Source organism: Dermacentor andersoni, chromosome 1 (assembly GCF_023375885.2).
Source record: "Dermacentor andersoni chromosome 1, qqDerAnde1_hic_scaffold, whole genome shotgun sequence".
Lineage (NCBI taxonomy): Eukaryota > Metazoa > Arthropoda > Arachnida > Ixodida > Ixodidae > Dermacentor > Dermacentor andersoni.
This window is the reverse complement of record NC_092814.1, coordinates 187,279,098-187,306,705: the sequence shown is the minus strand read 5'-3', so window position 1 is coordinate 187,306,705 and position 27,608 is coordinate 187,279,098. Positions and strand designations below refer to the sequence as shown.

The 27,608-nt window shown below is 44.2% G+C and overlaps 1 protein-coding gene across 3 annotated transcripts in view; it reads left to right on the top strand.

Annotated features, from left to right (window-relative positions):
- The window catches only part of MICU1 (Mitochondrial calcium uptake 1), a 56,622-nt gene extending 34,246 nt beyond the window's left edge, over nt 1–22,376 (top strand). For all 3 annotated transcript variants that reach the window (XM_050194952.3, XM_050194953.3, XM_055062885.2), the window contains 3 exons: nt 11,663–11,771; nt 20,324–20,413; nt 20,779–22,376. In XM_050194952.3, the coding sequence (XP_050050909.1) occupies nt 11,663–11,771; nt 20,324–20,413; nt 20,779–20,933 (354 nt within the window). In that variant the 3' untranslated portion in view covers nt 20,934–22,376. The remainder of the gene's footprint in view (nt 1–11,662; nt 11,772–20,323; nt 20,414–20,778) is intronic.
- The last annotated feature ends 5,232 nt before the right edge of the window (nt 22,377–27,608 follow it).

Below are 27,608 nucleotides of genomic sequence, written 5' to 3'. Positions count from 1 at the left end.
CAATGGAGCTGCATAGTGCTTTCAAGTTAGTGGGCTTTGGAAATTCGGATACGGCGCAAAGTTTAGCAGGATCAGGAGGAATGCCTTCTTTGGAGACAATGTGGCCTAATATAGTCAGTTTTCGAGCTGCAAATCGGCACTTTTTTAAGTTAAGCTGGAGACCAGCATTCCGGAGACAGGTCAAAACTTGATGTAAACGCCGAAGATGAGTCAGAAAATCAGGGGAAAAGACGACAATGTCGTCAAGGTAGCACAGACTAGTATGCCACTTGAGGCTGCGGAGGATGCCGTCCATCATGCGTTCAGAGGTGGTGGGCGCATTGCACAGACCGAACGGCATTACAGTGAATTAATACAAGCCGTTTGGTGTTACAAACGCAGTTTTAGAACAGTCGGCGTCAGCCATGGGCACCTGCCAGTAGCCAGAACGGAGATCTAAGGAGGAAAAAAACTCCGCTCCTTGCAAACAGTCAAGTACATCATCAATACGTGGCAACGGGTATACATCCTTTCAGGTAATCTTGTTAAGCCTTCGATAATCGACGCAAAGTCGTATGGTGCCATCTTTTTTTTTTTAACTAGGACGACTGGTGATGCCCAGGGACTACTAGAAGGCTGGATGACACCGCGATTGAGCATATCGCTCACCTGGTCGTTGATAATGTGCCTTTCAGTTGCCGATACTTGGTAGGGACGCTGTCGAATTGGTGCAAGGCTCCCAGTGTCGATAGTGTGTGAAACATTCGTTGTGCGGCCGAGTGATGTTGCTTGGCAGTCAAAGAGGAAGAGAAGCGTTGGAGCAAACGAAGAAGTTCGTCGCGCTGCGTCGTCGTAAGGTCACTAGTAATAGCTGGCGTAAAAGAACACGGCAGTGACTGAGGAGGCGATGCCTCAAGAGCAGCAAGATAAGTCGAGTCGTCCATCGTGTCAAATATTGAATATAAGGTCAGTGGCTCTGCTTTGCCAAGGCTTTCACGGCGGCGTAAAGTAATTGGTTCAGCCGATGGGTTTGCGATGCACATGACAGAGGCACCAGCTTTGAACTCGAGGACGACGAACGGCAGTGGCAGTGAACGGCGGCGAACTAAGAGTTCAGACGGAGCGAAGAGTACTGTGCCGTCATCTACAGAGTCACAAGAGATACTGACAAGTGTGGAAGACCAGGCAGGTATAACGGTGTCTTGTGAAACAGCGATTTTGCGACAATGGTCCTTATGGTCAGTGATAATATCAGTTGAAAACTGAAACAGCTCGATTTCGGCGCGGGTACAGTCAATGATTGCATGATGCGTGGAGAGAAAGTCCCAACCTAATATGACGTCGTGGGAACATGATGGCAACACGATGAATTCTATGATGTAGAGGACCTCCTGAATTACGACACGAGCAGTGCAGGCACCGGATGGCTTGACGTGCTGCACGTTGGCAGTTCGAAGAGACAGTCCAGAAAGCGTCGTCGTCACTTTTCCTATCTTGCGGCAAATACGGGCATCTATTGCTGAAAGTGCAGCGCCGGTGTCGACAAGTGCTAGCGTCAATGTTCCTTCTATTGCAACTTCAATAACATTCTTCGGGGAAGTGTGGGGCCTTATACATTTCGCTGACACCGTGGTTCTTGCCTCCTGAACTGCGATTTTTAGTTTTCCTGGCGCAAAGGGCTTGCCGCTGGTGCATGGGGGACAGTGAGTGGCGGCGAGGAGAAGGTAAACGGCGAGCGGCGGAGAATGCGGTGTCGACGACAGGAAGAGATTCAAAGCTGTCCGAATAGTTGCGGCGTTGTTGCAAATGTGGCACATATGGACGCACATTGTTGGGGGCGTTCGGTGTAAGCAGGCGACAGTGACGTGCCAGGTGTCCAGCACGGCCACAATAAAAACAAATCGGACGGTTGTCTTCCGTGCGCCAATGGTCTTGAGGTTGTGCATAGTGCACTAGTGGACGGACTGGAGGGGATACGGGTGGGTGCAAAGGTGGGCGAAGGGGGCCGTAGGTCTGTGGCGCAGGCCTCATCGTGACAGCGGCCGTCGGAGCCTGTTGGAGAGAAGGCGAAATGTGGTCGGCTACCTGCTCCTTGATGACAGATTGGAGAGCGGGCGCCAACGGAGTACTCGGCTGGCCGTGTGTAAGTGGAATCAAGGAAAGCTGACGAGCCACCTCTTCACGGACAAACTCCTTGATCTGTAGCAGCAGCAAAGTGTTATCCGGGGCAGCAGCCAAGCTCGACATTGAAGTGGCCTGAGGTGTAGATTGGCGGGTAGCTACGCATTGTTTGCACAGTTCGTCAAAGCTTTGACAGAGACTGACGAGTTCAGAGACTGTCGACGGATTTTTCGCCAACAGCATCTGGAAGGCATCGTCGTCAATGCCTTTTAAGATATGGCGGATCTTCTCGGCATCAGCCATTGTGACGTCAACACGGTTGCAGAGGTCGACAACATCTTCTATATAGCTGGTAAATGTCTCCCCGCACTGTTGCGCACAGCCACGCAAACGTTGCTCGGCGCGAAGGTTGCAAACCGCGGGGCACCCAAATACCTCTGTCACGCTAGTCTTGAAGGCCGTCCACGTCGTCAGATCATGTTCCTGGTTGTGGTGCCACACGCTAGCGACACCGCTCAAATAAAATGACACGTAATTCAGTTTTTTGGTGTCGTCCCAGTGGTTGTGGATGCTCACCCGGTCGTAGTCGGCAAGCGAGTCTTCTACGTCACGGTCTTCAGTACCACTGAAGATGGGTGGGTCGCGTTGACCAACAGGCTGGGGCAGACCACGGTAGTCACCGGGGCAGCGGGTTGTGGTTATGGTGGTCCTTCTCCCGGCATTATGAAGACGGGCTGCAGTGTCCGATTACGAAGTTCCAGAATTCCGGTTGTACCCAGCAGCTCCACCATATTGTAAGGGGGGTTTTATTCGGCTCGTAGAGCAGCAGCAACAAACTCAGCACCAGCAGGTAGGACGCAGCCAGCAAATGAACTGGGTGCGAGCCACGCGATGGCAACGGGGCTTTTCAGCCTGCCGATCTTCTTCGTCACTATATATATATATATATATATATATATATATATATATATATATATATATATATATATTATTAATATGTTTCGTGCGCTCTGACCACGCACGAAATGCGAAAAGCAATGGAATGTGCATAGAATGTTTCAAAATCCCAGCTCTGCTCGGACCACATCAAAAGAGTGCACACGCAGCTATATTTCGCGCCAGGAACTAATAGCTTCAGACCAAAGCCAAATTAAACTGACGGTTTCATTTTTCTTTAGAATCTGGCGCCTCTCGGTGTGCAATTTTCCTTAGTATAGTTGTCGTATACTTCGCTATCTCTATTACTGTTTCGCCTTTCCAGAGAAACTGCAGCATCTCTTTTTTTTCTTTTTTTTCTTTGAATCCCTGTATGAGCTCTGCTGTGCATGACTGCTGTTGATGCTGATTTCGAGTGAATCTGGCTTGGCCCCATTTCAGTTACTGAGTGAACTACACAGGGTGTCCCAACTATCATGCACCAAGACTTAAAGAAAGAGCTATTTATTACGTTACCCGAAGAAAACCTAGTGCATATTGTTTGCAGTACAGTGGAGAAGCTGCCAGTAATTCTTTCGTTCCTAAAATTTAATTCAACAATTGCGATTAATTATCTAATTCAAGAAGTACTATCGTAATTATCAAAGTGTCAATGAGGCATTTGTAGGCACCCCGAAATGACATCTAACTGCGGTGTATTCAGCGACGTGTTAATTGCGTACACTTTTTTCCGACTGACAAAAAAACCTCGTGAAGTATGAAAAATGCCACGTGAGTGCGCTCCCACCCACATCTTGAAGCAGTGCCCTCAAATAAGCTGATTGAAAGCAATTGTATTGACTGTCGCAAACCGGAAGAGACAGCGCATCACATTGATAATGGTACGGAAGGAACACCAACAGCAGGTTTCGCGGCTTCGCAGCCATTCCTTCCTCCCAATTCTAGGTCACACTTATTATCCGTCTCTCAAGGCCGACTGATCACATTGGTAACAAAAGCGCCTTGATAACGCGGCCAAAGCACCACTCTGACCATGCACGAAACGCGAAAAGCAATGGAATATGTATAGAATGTTTCAAAATCCCGGCTCTGCTCGCACCGCATCGAAAGAGTACGCACGCAGCTATATTTCGCGCCAGAAACTAATAGCTTCAGACCAAAGCCAAATTAAAGTGAGCGTTTTATTTTTCATGAAAGTGTATTCATGCTGCATAAACAGGTTCGTGTCCAAAAATAAAAGCGAAATAAACAGACCGGGAAACGACCAACGTGTAGAGAAAAGGCAAAACCGATGTGTTCAAGAAATTAAATGTACCACTTCTAAATGATCGGAATTGGCAATTGGGACGGCTGCACGAAAAAAAAGAAAGAAAGAAACATCCGATTTGAGTGTGCCCTTATTATCTTATGAAATCGTAAGTGCAGTTGAACACCAGCTCCTGCCTAGAGGACGTGTTCGAATAGGTCTCATTCTGCAGCTACGCAGTACTGCGTCCGCTTTATCACATCTGCAGTGACTTTCTTGATGACCGATGCTCGAATTCTACGGCAGACATCTGTTATCCTTGCCTTGAGTTAATCTGATGTCCATCTTGATCATGTAAGCATGATCTTTCACATAACCCAAAAGAAAGAAATCGAGTGGAGTGAGGTCAAGTGAGCTGGCCGGGCAATTTACAGGCCCGTGCCTTCCAATGTATTGCGCATGAAAAGTCGCATCCAGCCAGTTTCGTGCTCGGCTGCTGCTCTGTACTGGTGCTCCGTCTTGCTGATACCACAGAAGTGGAAGACTTGACAGGGGGACTTCGCGGAGAAACTCATCCACCACTCCTTCAGGGATTTCATCCACGTAGCGCCGTCCAGTCAGTGTGTTATCGAAGAAGGTGAGACCGATTACAGCACCGGTGTAATTTCCGCACCCCACATTGAACGACCGCTGTTGCTGGTGCCGATTGCGCTTTACCCAATGTGCATTGTAGTGACTGCAATAGTGTGCATTATGCAAATTTACCTGGGCGTTTCTCTAAAGATGGGCTTCATCTGTGCACATGATGTTGCTCAAAAAGTCCGGTGAATCATCGGCTTTTATGAGGACCCAGTTTGAGAAATCTAGACAATTCTACAGGTCCCTATCTTCCAAGCATTTGTGCTGGTTAAGGTGGTACAGCTGAAAGGCCGTCGTTTAGAATCCTCCGAACTGATGACTTGAAAATTGGTACCTGGGCAGCCACGTCCCGCATGCTAGCATGAGGGTTAGAGGCCGTAAATGCTAGAACATTCGTGTGTAGGCTAGAACTCAAAGATGGAGTCTTACGCCACTGTTTCTAGAAGCTGCCGGTTTGTCTCAAGTTTTCATCATTTCTGATGGTAGGCCACGCGTTCAGTCTACCGCCACACTTCCCATGACTGATATATAGTTGCGGCCTTCCTCTTGTCATTATTTGCAGCTCCCAAGGCAAGGATAATTTTTACCTTCTGGTCATTAAAGACATGGTGACTGGGACAAAACAAAACACACCTTTAAACATTTGCACTGACGTTGTGAATTCACTTTTGTGGTGATAGCTTTTGTGGCACAAAAAAAAAAAAGAACCATCCGTCCACTTTATCTATGCTAAGGCAACAGCTATCACAGCTTGTTTCCAACTAACACCAAACGCGACGTGTTATTTTGGCCGAGGCGCAGCAGATAAGGCACTAGCTCGATCACGATGTTTTTCTTTATTTCCTTTATTTTGTTATGGCTAACTCAGAGATAGCTTGTTCAAGGACACTGCTTTATGATGTGGGTGGGAGCGCACTCACGTGGTATTCTTCATATTTCGGGGGGTTTGTGTATCGTCAGAAAAAAATTAGTACGTAATTTGTACGTCACTGAAAATACCACACTTAGATGTTCTTGGCTCTGCCTACAAATGCCTCACTGACACTTTAATAATTATGACATTACGCCTTGAGTTAGAAAAATAGTTACGATTGCCTAAATAAATCTCAGTAATGAAAAAAATTACTGGCAGCTACTCTACTGTACCGGAAACAATACGCACTAGGTTTTCTTCGAGTAACGCAATTGCTCTTTTTTTAAATCAAGTGCACCCGCCGTGGTTGCTCAGTGGCTATGGTGAGCACGAGGTCGCGGAATCGAATCCTGGCCACGGCGGCCGCATTTCGATGGGGGCGAAATGCGAAAACACCCGTGTACTTAGATTTAGGTGCACATTAAAGAACCGCAGGTGGTCGAAATTTCCGGAGTCCTCCACTACGGCGTGCCTCATAATCAGAAAGTCAAATCAAATCAGAAACCTATAAGGCGTCCTCTGGTGAAGTTCGTTAAATGCCTCGAGTGATTTGCTTTACGAAGTGCTCCCTTAGAGAACGAAGAAAGACCTCGTTTCACACCTTGGATTGTTGAATTTGTAGTTTGCCAGAAATGGGCGAAAATATAGATTTTGATATGTCTGTCTGAATTAGACAGTGAGTTTAAGTTAAGGCTTCGCTGCATATGTTTGTCCAAATAAACGCAAATGATGCTTAGGCGAATGTCGTATGTTCATATAAATGAGTGTGCCTTAAGTCATTCACTTCTCTGCCACGTTGAGACGCTTTAAAGCACACGAGACTCAACAGTTTACGCTTTTGAACACTGTCATACTCGGAGACTGGAATGGTAAAGCTTTACAGAATGTAGTTCATGTCGCTAAAGCAGACAGCTAAGCTATAGATTTCTGATATGGATTTCTCAGAAAGAAAGCTTCGCAGTTGAAAAAAACTTCGACCTGGTTCGGGATTTTTTATGAAACAGCTATGAGCATAGTGATCGTGACAGTTTTGCAGAGGAGTTGTAAGGAGAGGGAAACATACTTTGCCACTGATAACATGCGATTCAGAAAACTAACCAAAATTTTTTCATGTTTTATTAGAACCATGGGAGCACTGACTTATGTAGCAAATTTAGAGGCAGTCACATTTGAGTGCATTCCCATTTTCTTTCTTTATCTTGAAAATTGCACCTAATTTGAAATTATTTGAAAAATTTCAACACTCTATCCAGGCGATATTGACACTGATGTGGGGCTCCTGCACCGCGGTACGGTGCGCGCAGAGGTCGGCACCATGAAAGACGATGAAGCATGTTGTAAGCTGCATGCTCTTCTTCTGGCCCGCCATTAAAGAGAAGCGTCTATTTTGTAAGACTCCATCTTCAATCTACGTTACATTTTTCTGGTGGAGGTGCGGAATACATGCAGCCACTCCCAGATCGAACACCGTCTACAAGCCCAGTACGAAGTCCGGTCGAGCTGACTCCTGTTCACGTATGGAGAAGCCGTCGACTTCAAGGACTGCCACCTGAGCATGTGTCCCTACCCAATCGAGTCAGAAGGATGAGTACATCGGATCCGTCTTCTTCCTCAACCGCACTGACCGAGGTCATCCTTAACTAGCCTCGAATCCCCACGTTCTTCCATGGGGAAACCTTTGACGATGTTGAGGACTGGCTCGATCGCTTTGAGCGTGTCGTAGAATTCAACAGCTGGACTCGACAGCGCAAGCCTCGCAACGCCTACTTTTCCCTTGAGGACTATGCACGGTGTTGCATATGGGTCGCAAGCCCCAAGGGTAGCGTTGGCCTGGCGGCCTGGGGCACAACTGGAAGCATCCGAAGGTCCTGGCAAAGCATGAGTCGACTGCTAACAGAACAACTTGTTTATTCTAGCATCGCAAAAGAGCGGGCGGTCAGGTCGACCGAAGTGGAGAGACGGGAGAGTACGTTACTCGACAGAAGAAATCGGAGCCTCTCTCTTGGCGTCTGGGGGCAGCTGCTTTCATACTCTCGCAGTCGCGGGCAAGAAGGAACGTCTCTGGATGAGGCCACGTGACGGCGGCGCTCGGGCACGTCGAGACTAGAAGGTGACGCATCCGCCGGGCCGGCGCCGTTCAGACCTCCTCGCTTCACACTTGGGGAGCTCCTCTCCCCGGCTGCCGCGCCTTGACAAGCGTGGGCACCAACATGCACACACACACACACGCACACACGAATACATGTGGCATTGAAACATGCCTGGACGCGCTTGGCGGGGAGGCGTTGCGGCAGCGCTGAACGGGCCAAAAATGTCCGCCGCTTTGAACGAAGCCCCGGCGTCCGTTGCATCCGCGCCGGCTATACCGCGCGTAGTAGGCGAAACGTAACAACGGACATGGTTTGAGAACTGTGAGGAGGCCCTATCGACATGGGACGAATTCCGATGGCAGCTAATCACCACATACGCCAGCCTCGATCACAAGGAGCGAGCTGAATCTGCAATTCAGGCGAGAGTACAGAGGCCAAACGAAAGCATCACAATGTTTGTTGAAGATATGCGCCGACTTTTCCGACACGCGGATCAGACCATGCTGGAAGAAAAGAAGCGCAGGAACTTGATGCGCGGTGTCAAGCAAGAGTTATTCGGTGGCCTAATACACAACCCACCAAAGACAGTTGCAGAGTTTCTCGCAGAAGCCATATCAATGGAAAAGGCACTGCAGCAGTGAACAAGGCAGTACAACCGCGACGTGTCGACCCTATCGCATGGCCCTCTTGCTATACCCTTGGACAATACCGGCACCTTGCGGGAGCTCATTAGGCTTGTTGTTCGAGAAGAGCTCCAAAAGCTTCAGGTGGCTCCGGCATCGGTACAGCGACTCGCTCTGGCTGAGGTCGTCCGGGAGGAAATCAGGCAGGCAGTCCAAGTCCCAGAGCGAAGTGAGACACCACAGCACGAGGTTCGGCAGCCACAGCCTCGCATGTAGTATGCGGAAGCTGCACGAAGTTCGTTGTCCCCAATTTTTCACAATGTGAGCGACGTCCCGGACTTTCATGGTGTGCGCGCCATTGAACAAGCAGCTGGTGACTTCAGGCCTCGCCGCACGCCATTCATGGCTGAAACACGACCACCCTTGGCTTATGCTTCCTTGGTTTATGCGCATATTATAGGCGCTTTGTCGAGGGATTCTCGAGAATTGCTGAGCCTCTGACACGGCTTACACGTGACAATGTGCTTTTCATTTGGGCAGACGAGCAGCAGCAGTCGTTCAATCAATTGCGTAAGCGTTTGCAAGCGGCCCCAATACTTGCTGATTTCGACGAAGACGCTGACACTGAAATTCATACTGATGCCAGCAATGCGGGTCTCTTCACAGTTCTTGTGCAGTGGCAAGCTGGTGCGGAACGCACCATTGCTTATGCAAGCCACAGTCTCACCAAGACTGAGAAAAACTACTCAACCACTGAAAAAGAATGCTTAGTGGTTGTGTGGGCAATTACTAAATTTCGACCCTACTTGTATGGTAGACCCTTTAAGGCTTTCAGCGATCACCACGCTCTGTGATGGCTTGCCAACCTCAAGGATCCTTCAGGCAGACTAGCCCGTTGGAACCTGCGCTTGCAAGAGTACGACATTACAGTTGTCTACCAGTATGGAAGGAAGCACAGCGACGCTGACTGTTTGTCACGCGCATCACTCCCTACGACGTCATCGGACCCTGACCATGACTTGCCATTTGTCTGCATTATCGACGCCATAAAGATGGCTGAGTACCAGTGCGCTGACCCTGAGCTGCTGCCGCTGATCGAGCACCTTCAAGGAGTTGAAGGTGTTTTACCCTGCTCGCTCGTGCGCGGCTTATCATTGTACTATTTGCACAACATCCTTTACAGGAAAAACTGCGGAAGCGGTCCAAATACGTACCTCCTTGTCGTGCCGTCGGCGCTGCGCCAAGACATGTTGCAAGCCATGATGAGCCATGTGCGGGACACCTGGGATTCACTAAGACATTAGCAATGATATGACAGAAGAATTACTGGCCCTGGCCTGCGCAACAGTACGTGAAGACCTGCCGCGATTGTCAGCGCCGCAAGAAACCACCAGTTAAACCGGCTGGCTTTCTCCACCCTGTGGACCCTCCTCAAGCACCGTTCCAACAAATAGGAATGGATCTACTTGGGCCATTCCCAGTGACCTCCTCGCGCAACGGATAGATATTCGTCACTACCGACTACTTAACCTGGTACGCCAAAACCGAAGCTATTCCGCAAGCAAACTCGTATGAAGGGGCCAAATTGTTTGTACGCCACATTGTTCTACGACATGGTGCACCGTCTGTTCTCATCACCGACCGCAGTACAGCCTTTACAGCCGAACTTATGCAGGACGTTCTCCAGCTGATGGATAGCTCTCACCGCAAGAGCACTGCGTATCACCCTCAAACCAATGGATTAATGGAACGTCGGAACAGAACGCTGGCTGATGTGCTCTCTGTGTATGTCGACATAGAGCACAAGACGTGGGACGAGATTTTACCCTATATGACCTTCGTGTATAACACTGCTGTACAGGAGACTATACAGTTTACGCCGTTCAAACTTGTATACAGGCGCCACGTCACGTCAACACTTGACGCCATGCTACCTCTGGCCGATAATAGCCCAACCAATGAACACGTGAAAGAGTCTGTACAAAGAGCTGAAGAAGCACGCCAGCTTGCTCGGCATCGTATCTGGAGCCAACAGCATACCGACACCCTTCGTGCAACAAAGGTCGACGCAATGTCCATTACGATACCGATGCCTGCGTGTGGGCCTGTATGCCCATCCGTTGCCGTGGACTCTCGGAAAAGTTGCTCCGCTGGTATTTGGTTCCTACAAGGTTACACGCCGCCTCAGTGACGTGACCTACGAAGTCGTCCCCTGCAGTTCCGACCCCGGTTCGCTCCATCGTCGTCCTCGCGCTAAAGTTGTTCATGTAGTAACATGAAACCCTACTATGCGGCTACATGAACACCGAGATGCACCTGAGGACCTCCATTTCTTGTCGTCGCTGAAAGAACTTTTTGACGTGACCGAGACGGTCGCTTTTCGCATGGGGGGCAATTGACCCTGATGTGGGGCTCCCACACTATGCGACGGCGCGCGCAAAAGTCGGCGCCATGAAAGAAGATAAAGCGTGTTGTAAGCTGCACGCTCTTCTGCTGGCCCACCATTAAAGAGAAGCGTCTATTTTGTAAGACTTCGTCTTCAATCTACGTTACATTTTAAGTTACAATATTGAAACCGAGCACACCGGGAGTGCAGGAAAGGCAGCCCTGCAATTATGTTATGAATTATGAAGTTTGAATGATGGCATGTTGTGGCAAATACTGATACAGCATGTCGCAGCAAATGCTTACCAGGCAAAACATGTGGTATCGGTACCTGCCTCAACGTGCTGCAACTAAAGCTGTTTTGCTTTTCACCACATGAAGTGACAAAAAGTGAAGAGCAGTAGTGAATTTGTTGCTTGTATCTGAGCAATAGTTCTTCCTGCACATTCTGCTCAGCAACACCGGATTTTAACATAGATTTTACTGATTTACATAGTTAATAATTGAAATTTGAATTTGAAAAACTTGAAGCTTATTTTGGTTCACTTACGAGGAAGCATAATTAAGGTCATATCCTCATCTGTGTACGAATGACAATAATATTGTGCAATCTGTTTTCATTTTAGATGTGACATTAATATTTTCTAGAATTCTTCATTGTTTATTGATTTTTTTTTAACAGTGATGTTTAACATTATCTGCATGCTTGCTTCCTTATACCTAAACACAGGGTATCAGTCTTGAAGACTACCTCCAGTTCTTCCACTTCCTAAGCAACATTACAGAAGTGGACACTGCACTGACATTTTATCACATAGCGGGAGCTTCCATTGATGAAGGTATGTGTAAATTTCTAATAGATCTTGCAAAACAGAAAATTCAGCTACAGCCAGAAGGTGGTCCTAAGAAGTGTCACCAGACTTAATAGTTGTAAGTTTGGGGAATTTGATAGTTAATAATCTATGCTTGGGTATAGTGTATGGATGATCATACAGTCGAACCCACTTATAACGATACCGGTTTTAACAATATATCGGTTATAACAATTAGAAGCTGCTGCACCGTCAACTTTTGCATGTTTTTCATGCTTGAATAAACTGCTTACTACAATGCCCCGATACTGCATTATCGGTTATAACGATGAAGTCTGGCTGCTGGGTGTCCAAGCCAAAAGGTGGCAAAATGCGAAATCCTTGAAAAGAAGAAAACGAGAAATTCGAGCTGCTGCACGATGGCCCACTGCCCCAACGGCTGCCGCGCGCTTGTTTTCCAGCCTTCTCTGCGTTTTCTCTGTAATTGTTTACTACTAAAACCATATTTTAGAAGTCTTAACTATGTTACAAATAATGTAAAGTGCAAATTTTTTTCACAAGGAACATGTTCGCTGTCTATTATTTCTGTAGCGTGGTATTGCAGGTACTCTCTCTAACGTCTACTTTTTTAAAGTGAAGCCTTCTTTGTGAGCACTCCAAAGCTTTCCTGACCGTGATTAGGTGCTGCTGTCTTGCCAGATAGCTCATACCATACTTAAAAAAACAAAACAGAAACTGAATTACTGCCCTATGATGGGATTAAACCTCGGTCCTCCAGTACAGCAGCCCAATGCTCTAACCACTAGACCATTATCACCTGTATACTCCTGTATACTTCTGTCATGCCAACGCCAACTGGCTCTTTTGAGATGATTGCTGTGTGTGTCACAGTGCATAGCATGGATGCACAATAGCACTTGTTCACATGTTAGCTTCCTTTATCCCAAAGACGCAGGAACAAAATGGGCAAATTTATAGCATTTGATTAATTGCTTCACAAAAACTTCACTACACATACATTCCAAGATGTGCATTGGATCTGCATAATTTTTTTTAAACGAGTGTTCTGTGAATTTTGGTTTCTGCAAAAACTTCTCTGCCTATGTGCTGTGAAAAGTATCACAAGCCCTCAAAAGAAGCATTGCATAAACACTCAGATGGTAGAGCACATGACTGGTCATTATGGTGCCCATACATAAGGAGCCTTATTTCACAAACACATATACAAGATGTGTACTCAAGACAATTGCATGTGTAATAGGACTAGACAAAGAAATGCATAAAACATTATAAATAAATTTTATTGTCTTGCTTGTTAAATAGCGTGAACAAATATATGTTGGCTGCTGGGGTTAGAAGTAATGAATATGTGATGTGATTGCAAAATATATTCAGTTCTTTTGATCAAAATATCTTAAAACCATCTCAATTTGTTGTGACAACCTGATTTGCTCTCCCCTCTTCCAAAGCCCTTACGTCCTTGAATCAAAAAAACTTCTTAAAAACTGTAAACTCAGAAATGATCTATACTGATCGAGGCCTCTATAAGTGAAATTGCACCTCGTCGTGTTTACACAGTTTTTTGTCATCTTAGGATGACAAACATGAAGCTTAGGAAGCCAAACATGACAATAATTGCTGACATCTTGGTGTACCAATTTTTCAAGTACAGGGTCCTGAATATTTCGCTGGGCATGCTCGAAAAAAGGTCTTGCGCTCACTGCCGCACTGTTCTTGCTCAAATTTTGCAGAACGATCGCATTTTGGCTTCGACTTTGTTTAGTACAACACTTGGCACAGTTAGTTGCCTGGTTTTTAAGAAAAAAGTGGAACTTTGCCTGCGCTTATGGGGATGCAAGCTGCTGCCACAACGGCGCAAGCATAAACTTGTTTCGCCACCTGCCGTCATCTGCAGAAAGCAGCGTTTCAGGGAGGGCAGTCGCCTGTTCCAGGAGTGGGCAACACGTGGCAGCCCTCCCTGAAACGCTGCTTTCTGCATATGACGGCAGGTGGTGAAACAAGTTTATGCTTGCGCCGGGTTTCAGATGCCATTTTTCCCATAGATTAAAGCAGCTTCTCATTTTTGTCTTTAAAAACAGGCGACTAATCGTGTCAAGTGTTATACTAAACGAAGCCGACGCCAAAATGCGATCATTCTGCAAAATTTGAGCAAGAACAGTGCGGCGGTGAGCGCAACATCTTTTTTTGAACACGCGCAACCAAATATTCAGGGCCCTGTATGTACTATAATCTACAGCTGCCAACTTGTGGCTGCTGAAGTTAGCTTCACTTTGTCATACGTTTTAGGCAGCTCACGACCACATCTAACACTGCAACGCAAGCAAGGCTTGCCTTCTTAATGACATCCACCATTTCCAAAAATCTGTAAGTCATCCAGAACTCATTCGCATAAAGCAAAGCAGAAAATAATTATGCGCCATTGTGTATGCCATGCATCCAGCTAGATTATTAAAGCGAAGCTGTATACCTCTACCATCTAAGGAAATTTTTGTGTCGTTGTGGTAAGCAAAAAACTCCCCATATGTGGGCCGATCCTGGAGATAGTGCAATGCCAGGCTAACCCGCGGCGGAGGTGAAGCAGGCGTTAAGCACTCCCTATACGTGGGCTGATCCCGAAGATAGTGCAATACCGGCTTGACGTGCGGCGTAGGTGAAGCAGGTGTTAAGCACTCCCCATACGTGGGCCGATCCCCAAGATAGTGCAATGCCGGGCCAACCCGCGGCGGAGGTGCAGTTCACCATTAAGGGGCCCACATACACAGCTTCATTGGTCATCCTTCTTCACAGAGTGGAAGGGCACTGCGATTTTTTCTGTCACGTTGAGAACTAACATAAAAGTGAAACATATTGATTTGTTTCACAAAGCAATCTTTTTTCATTTTTTATCTTCTGGCATAAGAAGAGGCACCATTTTTTTCAAGCCACCTCTCTTGCCCCCTGTTATCACACTTTCTGGATACTCGACAGTGTGCAAAAAAACGTGATGTGCATTCCAAATCACCGTGACTAATTCAAGGTACAACAGTTTGCGACGTCGTTTTTGGCCTCCACCCTTGTGCCGTAGATCAAGTGTGCTCTTGCTAAACCAAATCATAGTTCTCTACAAATAGAAGATGTTGTATTTAAATGCACTTCATTCTCGTAACGCAGAAAGGTCCCCATATCTTCAGAAGTGTAGAATGTCAAGAATACAGTGTTGTTTATAATTACTGTGGCAGCTGTAGTCACCCATAGGTAGATACTGAAAGAACCGGTGGGAGAAATGCAATACAGGTTGTCTTTTATTTTGGATCACAAACAATTTTAGAGGATTGCCTGTGGCAGGTAGCATAATTCTAGTCAAATGAACTGAATTACCTAGAGGCGGACATTATATGCACAAGAAATTGAAATGCACATTTAACTAATTAACAAAATCTAGCTTATTAACATTTTATTAATTACTCAAACTTGATGGCTACATTGCAATTTATGAATTGTAGCATGCGAGTCCGCAAGACGATACACTTGAACATTTTTGAGGATGACACTAGTTTCTAGATAATTGTTCTCAAAGTTTGTGACAAAATACATGGGCATTCCAGTTACTCTTGGGCTTCAATGTGTAAAATGGCAGTGTTTTAAATAGGCATGTATATAAACCATGTATATAAACATGTTCACTAACACAATTCAAGAGTTGGTACTTTGCACTTCATCTGTCCTTGTCATAGTTGTTCATATTTTCCGTGCTAAACTCGGTGCAACATAATCACAAATATTACCAACTAGCCCCGTTCATTGCTTCACTGAACAGTAGTAAATTTTTATGGCAAGTTTCACAGCACATTCCTTGAAACCTAATTGATCCTTAGAAGCCATTCCAAGTGGACATGCCTTGCAAAGTGGATATGCCAGCTACAATTCGTAAATTGCATTATGTGCCATGAAGTAATTAATGGAAGGTTAGTGTATTTTGTTAATTAGTCAATCATGCATTCTGATTTTTCATGGGAGTAATGTTCGCTGTTTAGAGTAATCCAGCTGAAGGACTACAATTATGCTATCTGCAACAGGCAATTAAAAAAAAAAATTCTGTGTGGGTAAAAAAAAAATAGCATAGCCCTGTATATTGGCAATGTCTAGTTTATACCCCTGACACACGGGCACTCAAGTCCTTTAGGTAAGGGGACATCTACCGGAAAGGCGTTCAAGTGCAGTGACACACAACAAAGGAGTATCTCCTTTACAGCAAAGTTCCTTTTCGGGAAAGGAGATCGCACAACTACTTTTCGAGCGGAAAAGGAGTTACTCTCGCACACAGCGTGCACAACTCGTCAATACAAGGAAACCTGCCACACAACTACGGTGCCCATAGGTATTTTTTTTTTACCTTGAGAAAATGTTTTAATTGTTAGCGGTAATACAATTTGTCGAATAGTGAAGATTTCCTCTAGCTATACTCTCAAACGCTCGCATAACGTTGCTAGTGCCGCCATGTTGAATTCCGGCAGTGTCGTCGTCGTTTGCTGCGCGCATGTGGTGTGTTCACGTCGCAAGATGGAGACTGCACAATCAGTGGCCGCAGGAAATACCCAGAAGAAACCACAGTTGTTGGAATAACATATTGAATAAAACGCGTTACGCCTGCGCGCACAAAGGAAGGGACGACAAAGACGTGAAAAAGGATGACAGAAACGTGGGCATCACCAGAATAAACAGCACGCACAGCAAAACACCGGCTGCACATAGTTGCTGGACCAAGTTAAATGGCTGCTAACAACGCAAAAACGCGAATAAAATAAACGACTATAAGCATTATTAGCCATCAACAAAAAAAAATATATATATTTTTAGCTTCTACAGTAGCTAAGTGTAAATAAATACGCAGCTTTTTAAGAATGTTTTCTCTCTTGTGGCTTTAACAGCCAGTGCTATTTTTCTTGCGGCGTTCATCTGAGGAACTACCTAAAGAAGTTCAGTGCGGTGCCGTGTGTCATCGGCGCAACTCCTTTCTGCAAAGGTTCCTTCAGAGTAGCAAACGGGGTTTACTGGAAAGGACTTTAGTTTTGCCCGTGTGTCAGGGGTATTAGTCCAAATGTCAAATTTACCAGTTTGATTGTGTCGCACAAAATCGACATTTACAGTTCTAGTACTATGTATGTATTCCATTCCAGCTCCATTCCAGAAACTCAGACTCCCATTCCATCTGTCTGACTAGTGTCATCATCCCATTCCTATTCCCTCCTGGTGTTTAAAAATGTGGTATGATCCGAAATCAATTCAACTCTGAAGTTGCCATTCCACAACTCTTCTCCACAGTATGCTCACTTTGTATTTTCAGCACACGCCCCACCCCGTCTCTTCAGAAGCAAAGCATGTCATGCAGAAAAGAACATAACGTACCTCTTGTGCCATCTATAGAGAGGTTGTGTAAGCACACAATATGCTTGCAAGTTAAATTTCTGACCACTGCTGGAGCAAATGTCTCAGTGCTGTGTTGCTTTGTCTTGGCAGGGCAGCCATGGTGAACTGGTGTGGCAGGTCTGTCTGCACTTTGACATATAAAGAGATTTATGAACTTTTGATGAACTCTGAATCAAAAGAAACTGAAAACAGGGCATCAGTTTCTGTGTAGCATGAAATGTCTGCTGAACCAACAAACACACAAAAAAAAGTGGCTGGGGCTGAGGATAAAACTGGCCATGGTTAGCATGGAAGGTCCATCCACCCAGACTATGACAGACAAAGGAATTTATTAGACTGTTCACAAATACTGAAGAAAGTGATTATGAAAAACCAGCTTATATGTAGCATAAACAACACATAAAAAAAAAACACATAGGGGCTGAGGAGCAATTTGGGGGAAAAAAATATGCAGATCCTACATACTGTGGGAATCAACATTATGTGAAGCATTTTGCAGGTAGCTGGCTACCCAGCACCGTTTGCTGTTCGAAGAATTACCAGAGGGATCAAGCAGTTATGTGTTTGATGTGAGGCTGTGTGTGACAATAGAAGCAAGACAATGGCGAGGGCATCACGACAGTTCTTTTTATACTCATGGGAAGAAACATACAACCGGTTCCGTTACGACCTGGGTCGATCCCAAACATAGTACAATGTCGCACAGTGTCTTCGTAGTGTTATGAGCTACAAGGAAAGGACTAAGGAGCATGGGCCGAACCCAAAGGTGCTGCAGTGTAACACAGCATCTCAAAGTGTTAACTGCCATGAAGCAAGAATTGGAGAAACTGGCTCATTCCTGTTCGTGACGCGAGGGAAAAACGGTGGAAATTTTCTCTGGTCAAATGGAAAGCTGCATGTGTGTGTGTGCTCTAGCTTGTGCTATGTCATGTGACGCACACACCAGTTGTCTCTAAGAGCTAGTTGGCATTGGCACAAAAGGAAAAAGCAGAGGATTGTGGCCTAATAGAGCACCAGGAGGCTGCTGTGCTCAGAGTCAGAGGGTTGATCCTACCATCGAACACTTGAATTTTCTTTTTATTGAAATGAGGCAGCACAGGAACCTACCTATTGTAAAGTGCCTGGAATGAGCCAAATAATGCTTTGCATTAAAATGTGTCAATGCATTGAGTGTTGTAAGGAGTATGCTTAACTGGTACTTAGAGCTTTGCTTAATGCACTAAAATGTTGAGGTGGGTATTCACGCCATCTCATCTACATGAACCAAGGAACCCATTAGTTTTTCATGTGTTGATTGCAACAAGCATGTAATGTAATAAGCAGAAATGTAATCTTTAAGCATTTGTAAATGAGTACCAACCCTCTGCCAGATCAAGGAGTTGTTCAGGTGTTATAATCTTTAATATTATGACGTCCCCAACTATCTACCTCTTCCTTTATTCATGTTCTAAGTTCTAAAATACAAAGCTGTCTTGGTTTTGGTGTTTTTCAATTTTAACGGAAAACCCCAAACCCTGCCTATTAGGCATGCTGTTTCTAATTTGCTTGTGATAATACTTTCAAAGTTAAGCTGTTACAGAGGCATTCCGTATGGTTGATTCAGTGGCACAGTCTCAATGCATAACACTGCAGACTTTCTTTAAAGCACAACTTTGAAGACTTGGGAGGAGATGCACCTAAGAGATCAATCTTCATTAGTAATAAAGCTAACTGGATGAAATTTATATACTGAAATTTAATATACTGTTTTCGAATGTGTTTCTAGTTTCTTAGTATGTTATCTGGTTATTTTTCTGTGCTCCCCAGAAAGTACGAAAGTATGGTTTCTTATGCAAGGTTGGGGGCTTCATACTAGGACTAGGAGTGTGTTATAAAATTGCCTATATTGCTCCTTATGGACAATTTATTGCAAGTAAACTAGAAAATGATTTTCTTTCCATTCTATTAGTTTTTTTAAAAGTTGTTCCTCTCGACTATATTTATCGAGAATATTGATCACACCCGCCGTGGTTGCTCAGTGGCTATGGTGTTGGGCTGCTGAGCACGAGGTCGTGAGATCGAATCCCGGCCACGGTGGCCGCGTTTCGATGGGGGCGAAATGCGAAAACACCCATGTACTTAGATTTAGGTGCACGTTAAAGAACCCCAGGTGGTCGAAATTTCCAGTCCTCCACTACGGCGTGCCTCATAATCAGAAAATGGTTTTGGCACGCAAAACCCCATAATTTAAATACTGATGATTGGTTTGATAAACCTAGATACTTACATTCTGCAAAGTCTTGTGGATGTGCATCGTATGTCTGGCTGAGATTGAGTCACGTTAAGTGGTTTAAGAAATTTTGTGCACAAGCAGTAAAAACAACCAAAGATTGAAAAAAGAAAATCATGAAGTTGAAAGTTTCTACACATTCTTATTACTATTGCAGATGATCAGTTTACATGAGATTTGCCGAGAATGGAGACTAGTTATTCCAGAAGTAAATTAAAACTGAAATTCTCCTTCTGCACAGGTGATACCCTCAGAACCCCTACGAGCTTCCTCTAAGTCTTTGTGGCTCTTGTTTAACCACAGGATGGCTATAGAAGTGACCATATCTCCACAACAGTGCATGAAGCAAATCTTGCTTTTGGGCACAGCAAACAAATCACACTGTTCAGAGATGCGGACTCATTTTGGATTTTGCTTAAAACACAACAAGACAACAGCTTTTCATCTGTCAACCTCTAATATGCAAAAAGCATGGCCTTCGCCTGAGAACTCGTGAAAATTGGAGAATGAGCTGTTGTCAACTCAGCCAGGGCTAGTGCTTGCTTGTACTTTCACCAGGAAAACTCGGCATCTAGGTATAGCTATTAAGCCTCAATTAGAATAATTTTTCTGTCTCTCAGTTGGAGAAACGCCTTGATTTTTTTTTTCCAAATGAGAATAGATAGATTGAATTATAATATTGCAACCAATATCTAAAAAATTATTTTTAAAAAGAAAAACACAATTTTTCTATTCGCATCTCTCCTTTAGATGCCTGCGCCATGTTATAGCTACTAATGGGTCATGTAAAGAAGTCCAGAAGTTTAGATACATACTGTTTCTTTTTTGGTGTTTATGTGCTGAATAAAAATTAGTACTGCTTTTTGCGCTTTGTTTCTTCAAGCTACCTTGAAACATGTGGCGAGAACTGTTGCTCATGTGGACCTCAGAGACTATGTCATTGATGTCATCTTCACTCTGTTTGATGAAAACTGTAAGTACATCATGTTGCCTTATGTACTACCATAACCACATTAGCTATAAAAGTTTTCATTGCCCGAAGTTCTACGTTTCAGTGAACAACAGATTATCTGCATAATGAGTGTGTTCTGGATAATGGTTACCATCTGCAACAGTATTGAGGCTTTTAGCATGCTAATTATATAATGGTACTGAGGTGTAATGTCAAGTATAATATGGGTCAGTAAAACAAATCTGGTGACTTTTTAAAGGCATCTACCCAGAGTCTGATAAAATGAACACAATTGATTTAGCCAGAGAATACATGTACATGTATTCTCTTGCTAAATCGATGCATAGTGTGTAAGTTATCTTCAAATAATCTTGCTTGCTTTGCAGTGGACGGTCAGCTAAGCAACAAAGAATTTGTCTCAGTGATGAAAGAACGCCTTCACCGTGGTCTTGAAAAGCCAAAGGATACAGGATTCGTAAAACTCATCAACTCTGCGTGGAAGTGTGCAAAGTTGAAAAAGCCAGTGCTTCTTGACATATAATAGAGGGTCGGTTTTGTGTGTGGCTTTATATGATTCATTGTTTTTAGCTTGTTACAGTTGCCTACAGCATTACCAAATAATCTTTATTGAATATGAATGCATGCTCCCTTTTGAGTGTTTCCTGTTGTGAAATCATTTGTTAGCGAGAGTTCTGGTGTGAAATATTTTTTCCTGATCAAGTGATTTGCGAGTCAAAATTCTGAAGATAACTTCAGATTGGTTTTAAGTATGCTATGTGCAAGAATTATGTAGTCCATTGGAATGTTGTTCTGAGATAGTTAGACCAAAAAAGCTGCTTCTTGTTAGTATAGAAAGTAAAGGGAAACTACATCGAACAGTCCAATTAAGCAGTGCCCTAGTACAGTCGACTCCCGTTAATTCGATTTTTTGCTACCTTAAGATTTGGTCGAATTATCAAACAGTGGCAAAATGAACCAATTCAAATCTTTTAGTTGCTTTGAGTAGTCTGCAATATCGTTTCGCTTCTTGCTCTTGAATTGCAACTCAACTAGCGTGCAGTGAAGAGCACTTACATATTTAAATGCTGCCTCAGCATCAGACAAAAAGAAAAATTCGACATTGTTGAGCCCAGCCTCAACATCAACTGCACTCAGTGGCTCCAGTAGGGCACTGTCGGCAACATTGTCAGTGTCGCTCTCAATCAGTACAGTCTGTGCGGGCTGTCATGTAGTTGACAATGTTGTCGTCCTTCAGTGGCGCTGTGTAATTGCCACACGACGCCATGCTGAATGGACAAAGCAGACTGCTGAATATGGGAGCATGACACGTCACAAAACAAGTAGGAATGGATGGCTTCACGGGAAGTAGGAGCACCAGACACTACTAGATAAAACAGCTTCCCACCTATGGAAACAGTAGTGCCATCTGCTAAATTTCTGGTGTTTTCAAGCTTTTAGTACTGCTGCGTGCATGAGGAAGTGTCAGTGGGGGTTGAATTAACTGAAGCAGCATGCTATCCTGTTCAAACTAAATGGGTTTTTCACCCATAGTACTGTATGGTTTCTGGCTAAGACTTGCCAGTGCATAGGGATTAAGCGAAAAGTCAAATTATCCGAATGTCGAATTAACGGGAGTCTGCTATAATTTTTTCAAGCAGGAAACGAGAGGGATATCTTAGAGCAAGGGGGCAGTCCTTCGAGCTGCAACATCAACTTGATATTGACCCCTCTCTTTTGTTACCATATTCAGGGCCTTCCCAGGGGCCCCAAATACCTGAAGTGTGCAGAATACCTGTCCCTAGAGCAAAGTGCTCTCACATTCAACACACAAAAGCAGTCAGCATTCTCCACCTTGCCCTCCAGCCACTACTGGCACTTCTTTGGCAAGTTATAAACATGTTGGTCAAGGACTGGTCGGTGACCAACCAACTGGAGGTGAATGCTGGACATTGGTGTGATAATAAAGTTTCTTTCTTGCCTCAGATCAATGAGTCAACTTTTTTGTAGTTAATATCTCACATTTACAAATGCCACCAGTGCTTGCATGACATGCATATGGTCAATGACCATCATAAAACTCACTTTATAGTTGCTTTATCTCGCTTTATAGTGAAGTAGAAGCTCTTTGGGCAGACGTCGAGTACCTCTACAATTGAAGGAGAGTCGTGGCATGGACAGCTTGGTGAAATTAGTGCGGTTATGTGATTGGTGTCATGTACATTTATGTGAACATGCACACACTGTGCACTGCTGTCTGCGCACTTTGTGGGATGGTAAAACGAATCCTGCCTGGCTGTCAGTCGGGCATTACTTCACCAGTAGTGCTTAGTAGTGAATTGGAGATCACATAAGGAACGACTGGGGTTCAGCAACCTTGTAGGAGTTTCATTTTATGCCTATCGTTGACTTCACAAGAGAGATATAAAGGTCTACTGGAGGAGATCGTTGTGAAGCTGTTGCTCACAGACATGTGCCAAATTGTGTTTCACAAGGTATGGCTTGTGGAATAATTATGCCAGTACTGTATTTTGAAAACCATGACTCCGAATATTTGCCATGTTACATGCTTGAATGTTGTTTTCTTTTAAAGAAATGCTGGCATTATATTTTTTACAAATTTTTTGCATTAAATGAAACTCGGAACCCTAGAAAAAATATTGGCAAACCTCAGAGTGCCCTGAAATACTTAATTTAGTAGTCCTATTATTATTTGTTTATTTACGATGGTGTATCTGCATATGACATCCTCTAGTGCACTACATCTGCAGGCTTGGAGTGGCACCTGACACCGGCAGAAAATGCCGAGAGCGAGTGGGGCTATACTAATCCAGGTACAACCAAATTAGGAAGGCCCACTAAGCTTGAACAAAGACACTCCCCCACCAGAACAGGAATTAGCCTCCCTGGTGCAGTATTCGGCCACAACCTCCCCAATGATATCTACAATTAACTCATGGCCCTCAGTCCTTGGCAGCTGTGGAGCACCTGTCCAAGGTGGCGTTCAGACCTGTAACGGAGCAGAGGGTGCTAAAGATCTCTGGGTCCGGACTGGCCGCCAATGGAAACTGACCCTGTCAACCTTTAATTGCCAAACTCTGTCGAGTGAGGCTAGCTTAGCAGTACTGTTCGAGGAACTGTCAGACATTGTTTGGGATATCATTGGCCTTAGTGAGGTTAGAAGAACTCGTGAGGCTTATACGTTGCTGAATAACAGCCATGTCCTCTGCTATAGAGGTCTGCCAGATAAGAAGCAATACAGAGTAGCATTTTTAATCCATAAGGACATAGCAAGCAACATTGACGAATTCTACAGCATTAATGAAAAGGTAGCCGTAGTCGTAATCAAACTTAATAAGAAGTATAGAATAAAGGTAGTACAAGCCTACTCTCCAACATCCAGCCACGACGATGAGGAAGTAGATCAGTTTTATGAAGATATTGAATTAGCAATGAGAAAAGTGCAAACTCGATATACAGTAGTAATGGGTGACTTCAAAGCAAAAGTGGTGAAAAAGCAGGCGAGTGAACAGGCATTTGGCAACTACACCGTCGATTCTAGAAACGCTAGAGGAGAGGTGCTGGTAGAATTCGCAGAAAGGAATAAGCTGAGAATAATGAACACCTTTTTCAGGAAGCGTAGCAACAGAAAGTGGACCTGGAAAAGCCCTAATGGTGAAACAAGAAATGAAATTGATTTCATACTGTGTACTGATCCCAGCATAGTGCAAGATGTTCTAGTAATAATTAGGGTAAAATGTAATGATCATAGGTTAGTGAGGGCCAGGATACACCTGAATTTAAAGAGAAAAGAGTAAAATTGGTCAAGAAAATACAGGTCAACTTAGAGGCAGTAAGGGTAAAAGCAGACAAATTTAGGCTGGTACTTGCAAACAAATATGCAGCCTTAGAACAGAGACATGAAGATGACATAGAGGTAATGAATGAAACCGTAACTAGGCTGGCTTCACAGGCAGCAATTGAAGTGGGAGGCAAGGCACCAAGGCAAGCAGTAGGCAAGCTCTCCCAATTGATGAAGGACATAATAAATAAATGACGAAGAATGAAAGTGTCCAGCTCAAGAGATAAGAGAGAATTCGTGGACTGTCAAAACTGATCAACAATGCGAAAATAAGTGATACTTGAAATTATAACACGAGAAAGACTGAGGAAGCCGTAAAAAATGGTAACAGCCTGAAATCAGTGAAAAGGAAACTTAGCATAGGAGAAGCCAAGATGTATACACTGAAAGATAAGCAGGGTAATATCATCAGCAATCTCGAAGGTATAATAAATGGAGTGGAAGAATTCTATGCTGACCTCTACAGTACCCAGAAGACTCGGAAGAACTCCATTTGGAACAGTAATGAACAGGATACAGAAACTCCTCTTATACCTAGAGATGAGGTTAGGAGGGCCTTGCAAGACACGAAACGGGGAAAAGCGGCAGGAGAAGATGGAAGAACAGTCGATTTAATCGAAGATGGAGGAGACATAATGCTTGAAAAACTGGAGGCTCTCTATACGAAATGTCTATCAACTGCAAGGGTCCCAGAAAACTGGAACGACGCAAACATTATACTAATCCACAAAAAGGGAAACGTTAAACAATTGAAAAATTATGGGCCGATTAGCTTACTCACAGTATTATATCAAATATTTACCAAAATAATCTCCAATAGGATAAGGGCAACACTGGACTTTAGTCAACCAAGGGAACAGGCAGGCTTCAGGAAGGAATTCTCTACAATGAATCACATCTATGTCATTAATCAGGTTATCGAGAAATTCGCAGAGCACAATAATCCTCTCTATGTGGCTTTCATAGATTATGAAAAAGCATTTGATTCAGTAGAGATACGAGCAGTCATAGTGGCATTGCATAATCAAGAAGTACAGACCGCTTATGTAAATACCTTGGAAAATATCTACAGAGATTCCACAGCCACCTTAATTCTACACAAGAAAAATAGGAAGGTACCTATAATGAAAGGAGTCAGACAAGGAGACACAATCTCTCCAATGCTATTCAGTGCGTGCTTGGAAGAAATATTCAAGCTATTAAACTGGGAAGGTTTAGGAGTAGGGATGGACGGCGAATACCTCGGCAACCTTCGGATTGCCAATGACATCGTTCTATTCAGCAACGCTGCAGACGAGTTACAACAAATGATTAAAGACCTTAACACAGAGAGTGTAAGAGTGGGACTGAAGATTAATATGCAGAAGACAAACATAATGACGAACAACCGGTAAAGGGAACAAGAATTCAGGATCGCCAGTCAGCCTCTAGAGTCTGTGAAGGAGTACGTTTAATGAGGTAAACTAATCACAGGGAACCCTGACCATGAGAAGGAAATTCACAGAAGAGTAAAAATGGGTTGGATCGCATATGGCAGACATTGCCAGATCCTGACTGGAAGCTTACCGTTATCATTGAAAAGGAAGGTATACAATCAGTGCATTTTACCAGTGCTGACATAAAGGGCAGAGTCTTGGAGACTGACAAAGAAACTTGTGAACAAATTGAGTACTGCACAAAGAGCGATGTAACGAAGAATGCTAGGCATAACTTTAAGAGACAGAAAGAGAGCGGTTTGGATCAGAGCGCAAACGGCTATAGACGATATTCTAATAGTCATTAAGAGAAAAAAATGGTGCTGGGCAGGTCATGTAATGCACAGATTAGATAACTGTTGGACCATTAGGGTGACAGAATGGGTACGAAGAAAAGGGAAGCGCAGTAGAGGACGACAGAAGACTAGGTGGTGCGACGAAATCAGGAAATTTGCGGGTGCTAGTTAGAAATGGCTAACGCAGGACAGGTGTAATTGGAGATTGCGGGGAGAGGCCTTAGTCCTGCAGTGGACATAAAATAGGCTGATAATGATGATTGTGATGACTCCCCAATTTCATCAGTGCCTGCGTGACATATACATATAGAAAAATCAAACAAACATCAGACAAATGAAAAACTCTCTGTGCTTAAAATTTTTGTTCATTATAAGACTGCTGATATATCTTGCCATCAGGAGCTTGCACTTTTTTAATAGTTATTGGGAAAAAAGTGTTGCTTTTGGTCATTTTTTTTACTTTCATGTAGACAGGCCAAACACAAGCAGTTCCACTTGTGGTGAATTTAACATAGGCCCTGTGAGAGAGTTGTGCTGCATGAGCACAGCATAAATGATTACAGAAAATGGACTGGGTAAACTAAATGAACAGTTTTTTTGTAACCCACATTAGCTAGGTTATTGCCATGTGCAGCCATCATTGAACCCGTCTATACAGCATTAATCTGTTTCACAGTATGCTGTAGAGCGAAGAATGACATCCTAGTCTATAACCACTAGGTTTAATAGACAGTGCTTGTGCTTCAGGACTGACACACAATTTATATAGTATTAAGTGCCATGCTTTGAATCTGGCAGGTGCTGCGGGACATTTATTTTGGGCTGCAGTGCATCATCATCATCATCAGCTTATTTTATGTCCACTGCAGGACGAAGGCCTCTCCCTGCGATCTCCAATTACCCTTGTCCTGTGCCAACCGATTCCAACTAGCGCCCACGAATTTCCTAATTTTATCGCTCCACCTAGACTTCTGCCATCCTCGACTGCGTTTCCCTTCTCTTGGTACCCATTCTGTCACCCTAATGGTTAAACGGTTATCTAATCTGCGCATTACATGACCTACCCAGCACCATTTCTTTCTCTTAATGTTACTTAGAATATAGTCTATACCCATTTGCTCTCTGATATTTACGTAAGTGGTCTGTACTCCTTGATTACGTATGCCTCTGTGACTGCTGGTATCTCTACTGAATCGAATGCCTTTTCATAATCTATGAAAGCCATATAGAGAGGCTGATTGTACTCTGCAAATTTCTCGATTACCTGATTGATAGCATGGATGTGATCCATCGTAGGATGTGACATGGATGCGATTCTTCCAGTTTTCTGGCACCCTTCCAGTCGATAGACACTTTGTATAGAGAGCCGCCAGTTTTCCAAGCATTATGTCTCCTCCATCTTTGATTAAATCGACTGTTATTCCATCTTCTCCTGCCGCTCTTCCTTGTTTCATGTCTTGCAAGGCCCTTCTGACCTCACCACTAGTTATAGGAGGAGTTTCTGTATCCTGTTAATTACTGTTTCGCATGGAGTTATCCCGAGTCCTCTGGGTACTGTACAGGTCAGCATAGAATTCTTTCGCTTC